The sequence below is a fragment of the Sprattus sprattus genome (assembly GCF_963457725.1).
Source record: "Sprattus sprattus genome assembly, chromosome: 15".
Lineage (NCBI taxonomy): Eukaryota > Metazoa > Chordata > Actinopteri > Clupeiformes > Clupeidae > Sprattus > Sprattus sprattus.
The window spans coordinates 1,472,113-1,484,612 of record NC_137913.1 but is presented as its reverse complement, the minus strand read 5'-3'; the positions used below and the strand labels follow the sequence as shown (position 1 = coordinate 1,484,612).

Below are 12,500 nucleotides of genomic sequence, written 5' to 3'. Positions count from 1 at the left end.
TACATTTAAACGGTTTAATAGGCTAAATATTTTTGCTTTGGGGAAGAAAATAAATGTTAAACAAATGGGTTCGCTAGTTTTAAGTTATCACAGGCATGCATGGAGACCTTGCTATATGAGGTTCACGTGTGTGTGCTGAAGTTGGTAGCCTACGGATGAAGAAAAACGCAAACGAACTTGGGAGTATTTTGGCAAAAATGCGACGAGTTAGAAGATGGAGATGCTGCAGCACCTTCTTCTACTTTCCACTCACGCATTGCTGTCGCAATGACTTGCAATAAGCAGAAACATATTTTGGAGTTGTTATCGAGGAGCATAGTTAAGATAAGTTAAATGAGCGATGAACAGTCAAGGACGTCAACAACGACGACGACAGAGTAAAATCGTTGGCCGCCCACAGGCTATTCTGTTCAAAGGCTACATTTTAGGCCAATAGTTTATGTAGGCCTACTTAATCTGAGGGTATCTAGAGATAAAGGAGCAAATTAAAATAGACCAAACTTTCGAATTCTTTATTGTGGATTCACAGGAGTTGTGAATGTTAATGACAGCCGTGTCATTGGAATGTTGATGGACAGCAGTGGCCTATAGGCCAGGGGTCCCCAACCTTTTTTGCACCACGGACCGGTTTAATGTAGGACATTTTTTCACGGACCGGCTTCAAGGTGTAATTTTCCACCACTTGTTAGTCATGTCATCCATTCATATATTCATACCCGTGAGGCAAGCGCGAGTTCGATAGAATGGAGTCTACTCATATACAAAAGCTAACAGTAACGTGAAGTGGCGTTAACTTGCGACCAACACCATTGTATTACGAATGTTAATGCATGACAAATACAACTCACCATAACGCTGAATCAGTGTTTGGTCTCCATGTGCTGAAGCAGTTTTGAAGGCTTCATTAGCTTATTTGCTATCTTGTCGCCACAAATTATACAGAGCGGACTTGGTGCGTGAGAATCAACTGTTGCGATAAACCCGTAATTTAAGTATGACTCCTGGTATTGTCTGTTAAAATAAGCTTTCTTTTTTGGAGGTCGTAGGCTCCTCTTCTGGCTCCTTAGTGGGCTTTTTCACCTTTGCAAAGAAGCTCTCCAAAGATTTTAGTTTTGTACTCATTTTCGCTAGTTTCGCTATTTTTTGAGTGACGTATCACGTGAACGAGACAAGCGTCTTGACGTGACAAGAGGCACAGGCGAATATTACGTCCTAGAAAATCCAGTCGTTTTTCAAAATAAAACACCTTTCAGACGCTAATAATGAATACAGCGGACATTATATAAATTATTTATTCTTTCTGCGCGGCCCGGTAACAGATGCCTCACGGACCACTGGCCTAGGCTACTGGTTAGGGTTTGGTAAGGGTGGGCTTGCTGAAATTCCCTGTCCTTCTCCTTCTTACTGTTTTCTGACAAAATTGAAGCATAAGCAGCATTACACTAATAATATACCACAATATACCTCATAAGACTAGCTCAACTTAAGAACTACCTTACATTTCAATAATAACTAGTTAAATTAAACAAAACTATAGTGAACTTGTCTAATTTGTAGAACAGCAATACTGCCTTTAAATTCTCTGCCCTGCCAGCCTGTCTACCTGCCTGTATCTCTCTCCCGCTCTCTCTTCATTAAACATGACAAACGTCAGTAAACAGCTCCAAGGATTTGAAATCACGGATTTTTAGGAAACGTCGGACCAGTTGCAACGTAATGTTTTCATCAGCGCTAATGATGTGGGTAATTTATCACCAAACAGCGTCGGGGGACTGCACAAACACCGTCATTACCTGTTTGTCTGATGCTGCGGGTCAGAGAAGAAGTTCTGGCCTGGCGGGTCAACACTGCATGAGCACCAGCAGAGGAGGGAGGAGCGCGCGCGGCTTGTGAGCACCGCGGAACATGTCAGGGCGAAATTTTCAAACGAATTCAAATACATGCCCCGTCAGATATCAAAACACATTCTGGGGGAATTGATGACAGAAAGAGACATTTTGATTCTGAAATATTGATAAATGAAGAAAAAAAAATGGGCTCCAGCAGAAAGGGCACTTTTCTCATCCAGGGCAAAAAGGCAGGTGCTTGAGCACCACTAGGGGTCTATCTGTGCACGTGCATATATATATATATATATTTATTTACAGGGGCTCTACCACCCCAAAACATGTGCCCAAAAATCAAAACACACCAGGGCCAAACTCCTCATGAGTCACTGGGAGAGGGGGAGGGGATTTGACCTTCTCTCAGTCCCCTGTTGTTCGTTTGGGCAGTATATCTTTCAGGGTTTTAGCAAACACATCAGGGAATACTCGTTTATGCAGATGGACCTCGTCATATTTGTGTTCATTGTAGTATTATGGCTGAGGTAGACATTTGACCGAGGTCAACAGTCAGGTAATGGCAATGATTTTGTGGATGGTGAGGGGGTTAGGTTTAGGGCATCTATTCTGGGCAGCAGCGTGGATATCACAATCCTTGATTGTACAAATGTGCCAGAGGCCTTTTCTAATGCTCTCTCTTTCTCTCTCTCTCTCTCTCTTCATCACTCCATCATCTCTCTCTCTCTCTCTTCATCAGTCCATCATCTCTCTCTCTCTCTCTTCATCACTCCATCATCTCTCTCTCTCCCTCTCTCTGTCTCTCTTTCTCTCTCTCTCTCTCTTCATCACTCCATCATCTCTCTCTCTCTCTCTGTCTCTCTCTCTCTTCATCACTCCATCATCTCTCTCTCTCTCTCTTCATCACTCCATCATCTCTCTCTCTCTGTCTCTCTCTCTCTCTCTCTTCATCACTCCATCATCTCTCTCTCTCTCTCTCTCTCTCTCTCTGTGTGGCTCTCTCTCTTCATCACTCCATCATCTCTCTCCCTCTCTCTCTCTGTCTCTCTCTCTCTTCATCACTCCATCATCTCTCTCTCTCTCTGTCTCTCTCTGTCTCTCTCTCTCTCTCTCTCTTCATCAGTCCATCATCTCTCTCTCTGTCTCTCTCTCTGTCTCTCTCTCTCTCTCTCTTCATCAGTCCATCATCTCTCTCTCTCTCTCTCTCTCTCTTCATCAGTCCATCATCTCTCTCTCTCACTCGCTCTCTCTCTCTCTCTCTCTCTTCATCAGTCCATCATCTCTCTCTCTCTCTCTCTGCTCTCAGTGAAACAGCCCCTCTGTCTTGCTGACCCCTAAGGTCATTTGAGCCAGTGTGGATGATGATGTTTCAGTTTCAGTTTCAGTTTGTTTATTTGTTGAAGAGGGACATTGTACATTAATAAACATTAAAATGTAAATGCACCCAATTGTAGCCAAAAGGCTAGTTTCCATTGGCCGTCCCCCTGCCAGAGTGTTAATGGCTAAACAACTTTACAAAGGCATTAACTATATAACTGTGACTTGGTGATCCAAGTTGTCTGTCTTCCAGGAGCTCTAGGGCTTTTTGAATAGTGGACCAACAGATCTTGGTTGGGTGGTGGTTGGGGAACAGCTGCTTTTGCAAGTGTGTGTGTGTGTGTGTGTGTGTGTGTGTGTTGCAGGAGAGAGTGTACCTGTTGAGTCCATGAGAAGAACAATGTCTGCTCGCGCTGGACTTCCTGTGTCCTGTTCCCAGATGATGGATTCGGTGAATGTTGTCTAGTCAAAGTCAAAGTCAAAGTAGCTTTATTGTCAATTACTTCACATGTGAACATACAAAGCAGTCGAAAGAACGTTTCCCACTCTCCCCACAGTGAAACATATAAAGTGCACAGGCACAACAGTTAAACATTTCCTAGAGCTAAGTAGTATACAGTATACAGACAAGATATTACATTAACATAACACTAATAATCACTAAATAAATACTTGTCTAGCTAGTGGGACAATGTATCAAGCGCCTAGAGGCAATTGTATTGTCATGGCGCTATACAAATAACATTGAATTCAATTGAAAATTGTATGGTAACATTTCATAGAGTAATTATCAGTTCTCTGGTTTTACTATTTATTGGTATGTGTTAAAGTAAAATGTACATTTTGGTTTTATTCTATAACCTACTAGCAACATTCCTACCAAATTTCAAATAAAAATATTGTCATTTAGATCATTTATTTGCAGAAAAATGACAATTGGTCAAAATAGCAAAAAAGATGCAGTGTCTTAAAATCTCGAATAATGCAAAGAAAACAAGCTCATATTCATTTTTAAGCTACACAATACTAATGCTTTAACTTAGGAAGAGTTCAGAAATCAATATTTGGTGGAATAACCTTGATTGACCTTGATAATCTTGGCATGCTCTCCACCAGTCTTTCACATTGCCGTTGGGTGACTTTATGCTACTCCTGGCGCAAGAATTCAAGCAGCTCGGCCAAAGCGGACTGGAGGGTCTCCTAGTTCGTCTTCTCTGATGAGTCCAATTTTCAGCTTTGCCCAACACATGGTTGTCTGATGGTTAGACGGAGACCTGGAGAGGCCTACAAGCCACAGAGTCTTGCACCTACTGTGAAACTGGACTCATCAGAGAAGACGAACTAGGAGACCCTCCAGTCCGCTTTGGTTCAATCCTTATGGTCTTTTACAAACCTCAGCCAGGCAAAGTACAACGTTGTCCCGGAAGAAAAACTTGCTTCCTTTTGCTCTGACAATGTTCCCCAACTCTGAGAAGTGTTTTTTCCAGCAGGGCAATGCTCCATGCCACACAGCCAGGCCAGTAAAGGTGTGGATGGAGTATCACCAGATCAGGACCCTGTCATGGCCAGCCCAATTTCGAGACCTGAATCCCATAAAAAAAACTCTGAAATGTGATCAAGAGGAAGATGGATGGTCACAAGCCATGAAAAGAAGCCGAGCTGCTTGAATTCTTGCGCCAGGAGTAGTATAAAGTCACCCAACGGCAATGTGAAAGACTGGTGGAGAGCTTGAAAGTTGTGATTTTAAATCAAGGTTATTCCACCAAATATTGATTTCTGAACTCTTCCTAAGTTAAAGCATTAGTATTGTGTAGTTTAAAAATGAATATGAGCTTGTTTTCTTTGCATTATTCGAGATCTGAAGACACTGCATCTTTTTTGCTATTTTGACCAATTGTCATTTTTCTGCAAATAAATGATCTAAATGACAATATTTTTATTTGAAATTTGGTAGGAATGTTGCCAGTAGGTTATAGAATAAAACAAAAATGTACATTTTACTTTAACACATACCAATAAATAGTAAAACCAGAGAAACTGATAATTTTGAAGTGGTCTCTTAATTTTTTCCGCCGCTGTATGTCTATGGGGAGGACAGTCGGGTCAGTCGGGTCCTAGTAGGGTGCTGTTTCCCCGCCCGTTGGAAATAGCATGTGAATCAAAACACTTTGAGGAATAGGGGATCATGATTTTTCAACCCTTAAAAAACACATTGTTTTATGCTTATAATTAGCACCGCTTGTGGTGTCAGATTTTTATTTCATATTACTATATTATTCAAAATGATTTATTTGTGTGTACAATGATTGTTGGGTAGGGGGGGGGGGGGCGCAACTTTATAGTGGGGGGGGGGGGGGGGGGGCACGTCCACCCCCCGGGATCTCCACCTATGTCACGTCACATATTTCAGTAGAGCCCGCAGCACCCCCGGCATGAAAGAGGTTCCAGCGCGCCTGCCCCTCACAAACACACACACACACACACACACAAATACACCTCCCCACATTCACATATGCTGTCCTATCGTACACAAAAAAAAGCCGAACGTCTCGGAGGTCACGGGCGACTAGCAGTGACTGTGGACACCTTCCACTCTGCAGAGAATGACGTCAACGCCTCTTTGAAACGAGGAGACTAGAATAAAAATGGTGAAATTATAGAGGCTCATTTAGGTAGAAAGGGGCGATACGATGAGCTGAGTTCTCTCGTTTATGTGAAACTGGTGATATTTCCTTCCCTGCCTCGCGCTTAATATCGCTAGAGGGAGCGGGAAATAGTTGAGTAACGTCTCCGGATCTCCTGGCTGCGGCGCTCTCTCTCGGCTCGCGGTGATGTAATTGCCGCTTTCTGGGAATACCGGAATACCTGATTCGCGTGCAGTGCCGCCTAACAGCCAGCAGGTGTGTTCCTCCTGCCGTTATCATCATTCCGAGGAACGGAAAAAACTCTTACCACCACAACCCAGTACTTGAGGCGGATTAAAACAAAGACAGCAAACACACAGCATGCAGCTTCATAGTAGCCAACACACTTTGCCAGATTTATTTGAAATATACTTGCAAAAATATGTGCACGGCTGTAAGTAGATTTTTAAAAGCTGTTTGTTTTCATTTTTACAGACCAAACATGAACGAACATTACACTATAGCTTGCTAATGTGAATCTGTCCCATTAGCCAACTAGCTAATGTCCATCTGCTGGCTAAGGCAGGTGGTTGGAATCAGTGGCTCAATTGTTACTCAGTTACTTTGGCACATTTGTCACAGAATTGGAGTCTCGATAAACATCTGGTTTGTGTGAGAGAGAGTTCTTATTCGGGGGGAGTTAAATGACATTGTGCAAAAACTTGCGCAAGAACAGATGTTTCCAGCTGTCAAGTGCAGTGAGCCGACCACACAGTATACAGTCAGCGCACAGTTAACAACAGAATAGTAATTATAGAAGTGATAAATTAAATATAAGCCCTCCTGAAAATATTTGTCATCCTTCCGAAGAATAAGAAGCGCTCACACTCCCAACTCTTGATACGGCTGGGAGAAGCGTGCGCGCGCGCGCTCACAGGGGCGGATGGCGCGTTGCCTGTTCAGCCTCTCGGATTCCTGATCCCCGCCCTGCCCGCCCCTCGCGCTGTGCTCTGTTGCTGTACGGTGACGGAACTGGAAGCTGGAACCCTCGCGTTGCCGTCCATGTTTTAACCCCGTGCGTCCCCATACTAAACAGCGCGTAATCCGCGTGCAAGGCTAATCCTTAATCCCCCGGCAAATCGCCACCGCCCCCTCCCTCCCTCCCTCCCTCCCTCGTGGCTCCCGGACACCCTCCATCGTCTCCTGAGACTGGAGCGCGAGGATTCTATTCACGGGCAGACCACACCTAGTGCTGTCAACCGAGAAGCTGGCAATGTCCCCCTCCTCGCTTCCACTATCAACACACACACACACACACGCACACACACCCACACACACACACACACAGACACACACACACACACACACACACACACACACACACACACACACACACACACACACACACACACACACACATACAGGCACAGACACACACACGACACACACACACACACTCACACACACATGCGCGCGCGCAGCAGCAACAATAATGTGATTTGACATTTGAATGATACAAAATTAGACAAATACTTAGGTTAAATTATTATTATTATTATCATTGTTATTATTATAGACGATGTTATAGCCCATAACATCATATATAGCTCTCTCTAGGCCTATATCTCTTTCTCTCTCGCTCTCTCTCTCTTTCTCTCTATCTCTCTCTCTCTCGGCCAGTTTGCTCTGGTCCTGTTACTGAAATGGTACGGGCCAAATCGTATTAAAATCCCCACCCCTCCCCCTCCCCTCCGCGAGCGCCAGCCAGCCCCTAACTCCCTCCCTCTTCTCTCCTCCCTCCTCCTCCTGTCGTTCAGACACACAGACTGTTTTTGCTGCAGTGAACGGTAGCCGTGCCGAAGGGAGGGAAACGGCAAAGAAAAACAGGAAGCCAGCGGACAAATAACGCGAGCTGAAAAGAGGCCGCCATAGAACACATCATCATCCTACCGGGACCAGCGCGCGAGTTCAAGAGCCCTCTACCTGACGCAGCGTGCGGACTTTTGACGAGAATATCTCGGTGTGTATAAACAGGACTCGTCCCTCCTCTCTCTCTCTCTCTTTCTGTCTCTCTCGCACTCTAGCACACACACACATATCCTCATACACGCACATAGACATACAAACCACAGACACACACACACACACAGTGGGATAGCCGTTTATTGTTGTTGGCGTCCGCGCGCTTCTGTTGAGGGGAGACACCTGTCAGCGATGTAAATAGGGAGAAGGGCTCGTGTCCCGGAATGTGTGTTTCCATCAAGCTCGGGGAGGCTATCCGACCGTTGTTCTCTAGCAGGGGGCTTCTCTCGCGGGCACAGATGGGCTTGTTTGAAAGAGCAGTTATTCTCATTGTTATTGGGCTGGACGCTATGCCCCCCCCCCTACCCCCCTCTCTCTCTCTCACACACACACACACACCCCTACCCCCCCCCCCCCCCCGCCCTCTGTTCCTATTCAGAGCCCTGCCGCCTGCACTACATACTGCCAGGCTCGCGCTGTGCTATCCCGGCATCGGTTACTGCTACCGGAGAAAGATGAAAATGAAAACAGCACGAGGCGGATAGGAAATGTATGTGTGTGTGTATGCAGGAGGCAGCGCCAGCCAGCCATGCACGGGCGGCACCTCGCGACACTGCTTGGGGTAGTGTGTGTGTGTGTGTGTGTGCTTGGGGTAGACTATTGCAGCAGGTACCAGCACCTTTCCGGTCATTAACGGCGGAGCGCAGTGCTGTTGAGGTGATGATTCGGGCCTGTGGTTGGGTCATCTGACACACACACACACACAGTGATTCGGTCATCTGACCTGGCCGGTTCCTCTGCCGTGAGTTAGCCGTAGCCGTTCCTGAAAACACAACAATGCAGACAGAATAGCCTACACACAGATAAACTGCGTGCATCTCCCCCCCCCCGACGAGCGAGCTGCCCGTCCCGCAAAGAAATGCAGCTCTTCGCCTTGTACTCGAGACACTGCCGTGTGACAATGAAACGAGGGAGAGGGAGTGGATGAAAGACTCGCGAACTCCCATCAGACCGACTGTAGAGTGCGCGCGCCAATGACTTAATGAGAGTTGAAGAGAAGACTAGGCTATTTATTCTTTCCCCCAAGAAAAAGAGAGGGCCGTTTATTCCGAGTGACGTGTGTGAAGCTGCGCGGTGAATTCTCAACGGGCGACAGGTGCACCGGTCCTGCGCGTGCGGTCAAATGGGGAGATGATGCTGAAGGAGAAGAGAAGAGCATGAGCGCGTGAACTCCATAATCATTTCTCTTTTCAAGGCAAAGCTACAGTTTTCTGGCCCGCGTGTTTAGTCTGCTCATTGAAATAGGTAATCACTTCAGTCGGCCTCTTTTCGAGGTTAAATGGGGGATAGGCGAGCTTTTTTCTGAACTGAGGTTCGATCGCTGCGTCACCTCACAGTCACGCACTGACACGAGTAGATCGATGAGCTCTCTGAGGGCAGCGCGTGAGTAACGATGCTCAATCTTGTGTGTTCGACCAACCACACACAGCGACCAATCAGAGTGTTTGGCACGTTTTATATGTGTGTGTGTGCATAAGTGTGTGTGTTTGTGTTTTCCACACTAAAGTGCTGTCGCCCACACCCCCTCAGGTCTCGTGAGGATTTCGCAGATCCGGACAGACGGATGATACAGTCCGCGCTCCTAACCATGGCATTCCCGTCATTCCCGCGCATCGCTGTGAGGATTCTCAGCGCGCTCATGCTTGTCACAGCTGCGGTCCACGGAAATGAGATGTTCGGTAAGAGAGCAACACCCCCCCTCCTCTCTCTCTCTCTCTCTCTCTGCTTCTTCCCCCCTTCCTCGCCTTTCTCCATGTTTTCAGAATGTTTTGGTTATTACAAGAGAATCACGGAGCCGTTAATAAGCTCGTGAGGCACAGGACAGCCTCCCCTCCCCCTTGAACTCCAACGGAATTTTCTGCTGGGCCCCGTTTGAAGTTCAGCTTGTCACCCTCTCTCCCTCCCTCTCTTTCTCTCTCTCTCTCTCCCTGTCTCCCTATCCCTCTTTCTCTCTCTATCACACACACACACACACACACACACATACACACCACACACACACACACACACACACACACACACACACACACACACACACACACACACACACACACACACACACACACAGCGACCAGTAGTCTCATGGGACTGACCCTTTGGCCCGGGCTCAGTGTGTGAGACTAGGGTAAATCCTGCGATGTAATAGGCTGAGCTTGAGAGTGTTTTTGTGTGTGTGTGCTGGGGGGCTGGGGGGGGGGGGGGCTGGGGGGGGGGGGGGGGGGGGGTAAGAGAACCACGCTGCTTTGCTTTGAGTGTCTGTGTAATGTGTGTGTGTGTGTGTGTGTGTGTGTTTGTGTGTGAGTGTGTGTGTGTGACTAGGGATGTAATGTTAAATCAGCCTCAACAACTCCTCTACTTCTGGCAGGGCATCTCTGGTGAATGGCAAGGGAGAGAGGGGGATAGAGAGTGGACAAGAGAGAAAGAGAGAGAGGGATAGAGAGTGGACAAGAGAGAAAGAGAGAGAGGGATAGAGAGCAGAGAATAAAGATAGAGAGAGAGGGATAGAGAGTGGAGAGGAGACAGAGATGGAGAAGAGAGAAAAAGGGATAGAGAGTGGGAAAGAGAGCAGAGGAGTGAGAGAGAGTGGAGAAGAGACAGAAAGATAGAGAGAGAGGGAGATAGAGAATGGAGAGGAGCAGAGGAGCAGAAGAGATAGAGAGAGAGAGAGAGAGCAGAGGAGAAGAGAGAGAGGCCACCTCTGTCCCTGTGGTCCTCCAGTGTGATTGTCTGTCTGGAGTGATTGACTGGAGTAGAGGAGGCTTTGGACTGTTCCTATGGCCGGGTTCTGTTCTGTTCTGTTCCTATGGCAGGGTTCTGTTCTGTTCTGTTCTGTTCTGTTCCTATGGCAGGGTTCTGTTCTGTTCTGTTCTGTTCTGTTCTGTTCCTATGGCAGGGTTCTGTTCTGTTCTGTTCTGTTCTGTTCCTATGGCAGGGTTCTGTTCTGTTCTGTTCTGTTCCTATGGCAGGGTTCTGTTCTGTTCTGTTCTGTTACTATGGCCGGGTTCTGTTCTGTTCTGTTCCTATGGCCGGGTTCTGTTCTGTTCTGTTCTGTTCTGTTCCTATGGCCGGGTTCTGTTCTGTTCTGTTCCTATGGCAGGGTTCTGTTCTGTTCTGTTCTGTTACTATGGCAGGGTTCTGTTCTGTTCTGTTCCCAGGTCAGAGTTCAGTTCTGTTACTATGGCAGGGTTCTGTTCTGTTCTGTTCTGTTCTGTTACTATGGCAGGGTTCTGTTCTGTTCTGTTCTGTTCCCAGGTCAGGGTTCTGTTCTGTTCCTTTGGCCGGGTTCTGTTCTGTTCTGTTCCCAGGTCAGAGTTCAGTTCTGTTACTATGGCAGGGTTCTGTTCTGTTCTGTTCTGTTCTGTTACTATGGCAGGGTTCTGTTCTGTTCTGTTCTGTTCCCAGGTCAGGGTTCTGTTCTGTTCCTTTGGCCGGGTTCTGTTCTGTTCTGTTCCCAGGTCAGAGTTCTGTTCTGTTACTATGGCCGGGTTCTGTTCTGTTCTGTTCCTTTGGCCGGGTTCTGTTCTGTTCTGTTACTATGGCCGGGTTCTGTTCTGTTCTGTTCCCAGGTCAGAGTTCTGTTCTGTAAGTGTGGCTCTGGCTTCATATGACTTAAGGCCACATAATAATCTGTGTGTGTGTGTATGTGTGTGTGTGTGTGCGGTTGTGTGTGTGTGTGTGTGTGTGTGTGTGTGTCTGCATGTGGGGAGCAGAGACAAGAGTGAGAGAAAAGGGAAGCAAAGAGAGGGAGAGAGGGGGGCGGGGGGGGGGTGAGAGAGAGAGAGAAAGAGAGGGGGGGTGAGAGAGAGAGAGAGAGGGGGGGTGAGAGAGAGAGAGAAAGAGAGGGGGGGTGAGAGAGAGAGAGAGAGGGGGGGTGAGAGAGAGAGGGGGGGTGAGAGAGAGAGAGAGAGGGGGGGGTGGTGAGAGATAAGAGAGGAACAATTAGGGAAAAGGAGGGATGGAGATAGAGTGAGAGAGACCAAGGACAGAGAGACAGACACAGAGAGACAGACAGACAGATAGACAGACAGACAGACAGACAGACAGACACAGATGTACAGAGAGACAGACACACACAGAGAAACAGACAGACAGACACAGACACAGATGTACAGAGAGACACACACAGAGAGACAGACAGACACACACAGAGAAAGAGGCAGACACACAAAGACAGACAGACAGAGGCAGACACACAGAGAAACAGACAGACAGACACAGATGTACAGAGAGACAGACACACACAGAGAAACAGACACACACACAAAGATAGACAGACAGACAGACAGACAGACAGACAGAGAGAGAGAAAGAGAGAGAAAGTAAGAGATAAAGAGAGAGACAAAGAGAGAGAGACACACACTCTCACACACACACACACACACACAGACAACCACACACACACACACACACACACACACACACACACACACACACACGCAAACACACACACACACACACAGATACTCACACACACATGCATACACGCACACACACACACACTGAGACACACACTGACACACTCACACGCACACAGACACACAGACACACACTCACACACACACAAACTCACAAACACACACACACACACACATGCGCTGCTGTCACACACACAAACTCACTTGATTCATGTTCTCTC

General features: G+C 47.0%; 1 protein-coding gene across 1 annotated transcript in view; it reads left to right on the top strand.

Annotated features, from left to right (window-relative positions):
• Window positions 1-9,452: 9,452 nt before the first annotated feature.
• The window catches only part of kirrel1b (kirre like nephrin family adhesion molecule 1b), a gene marked incomplete at both ends in the record, with an annotated part of 59,344 nt that continues 56,296 nt past the window's right edge, over window positions 9,453-12,500 (top strand). Inside the window, one exon of the mRNA XM_080851894.1 lies at window positions 9,453-9,543. Within this exon, the coding sequence (XP_080708020.1) occupies window positions 9,453-9,543 (91 nt within the window). The remainder of the gene's footprint in view (window positions 9,544-12,500) is intronic.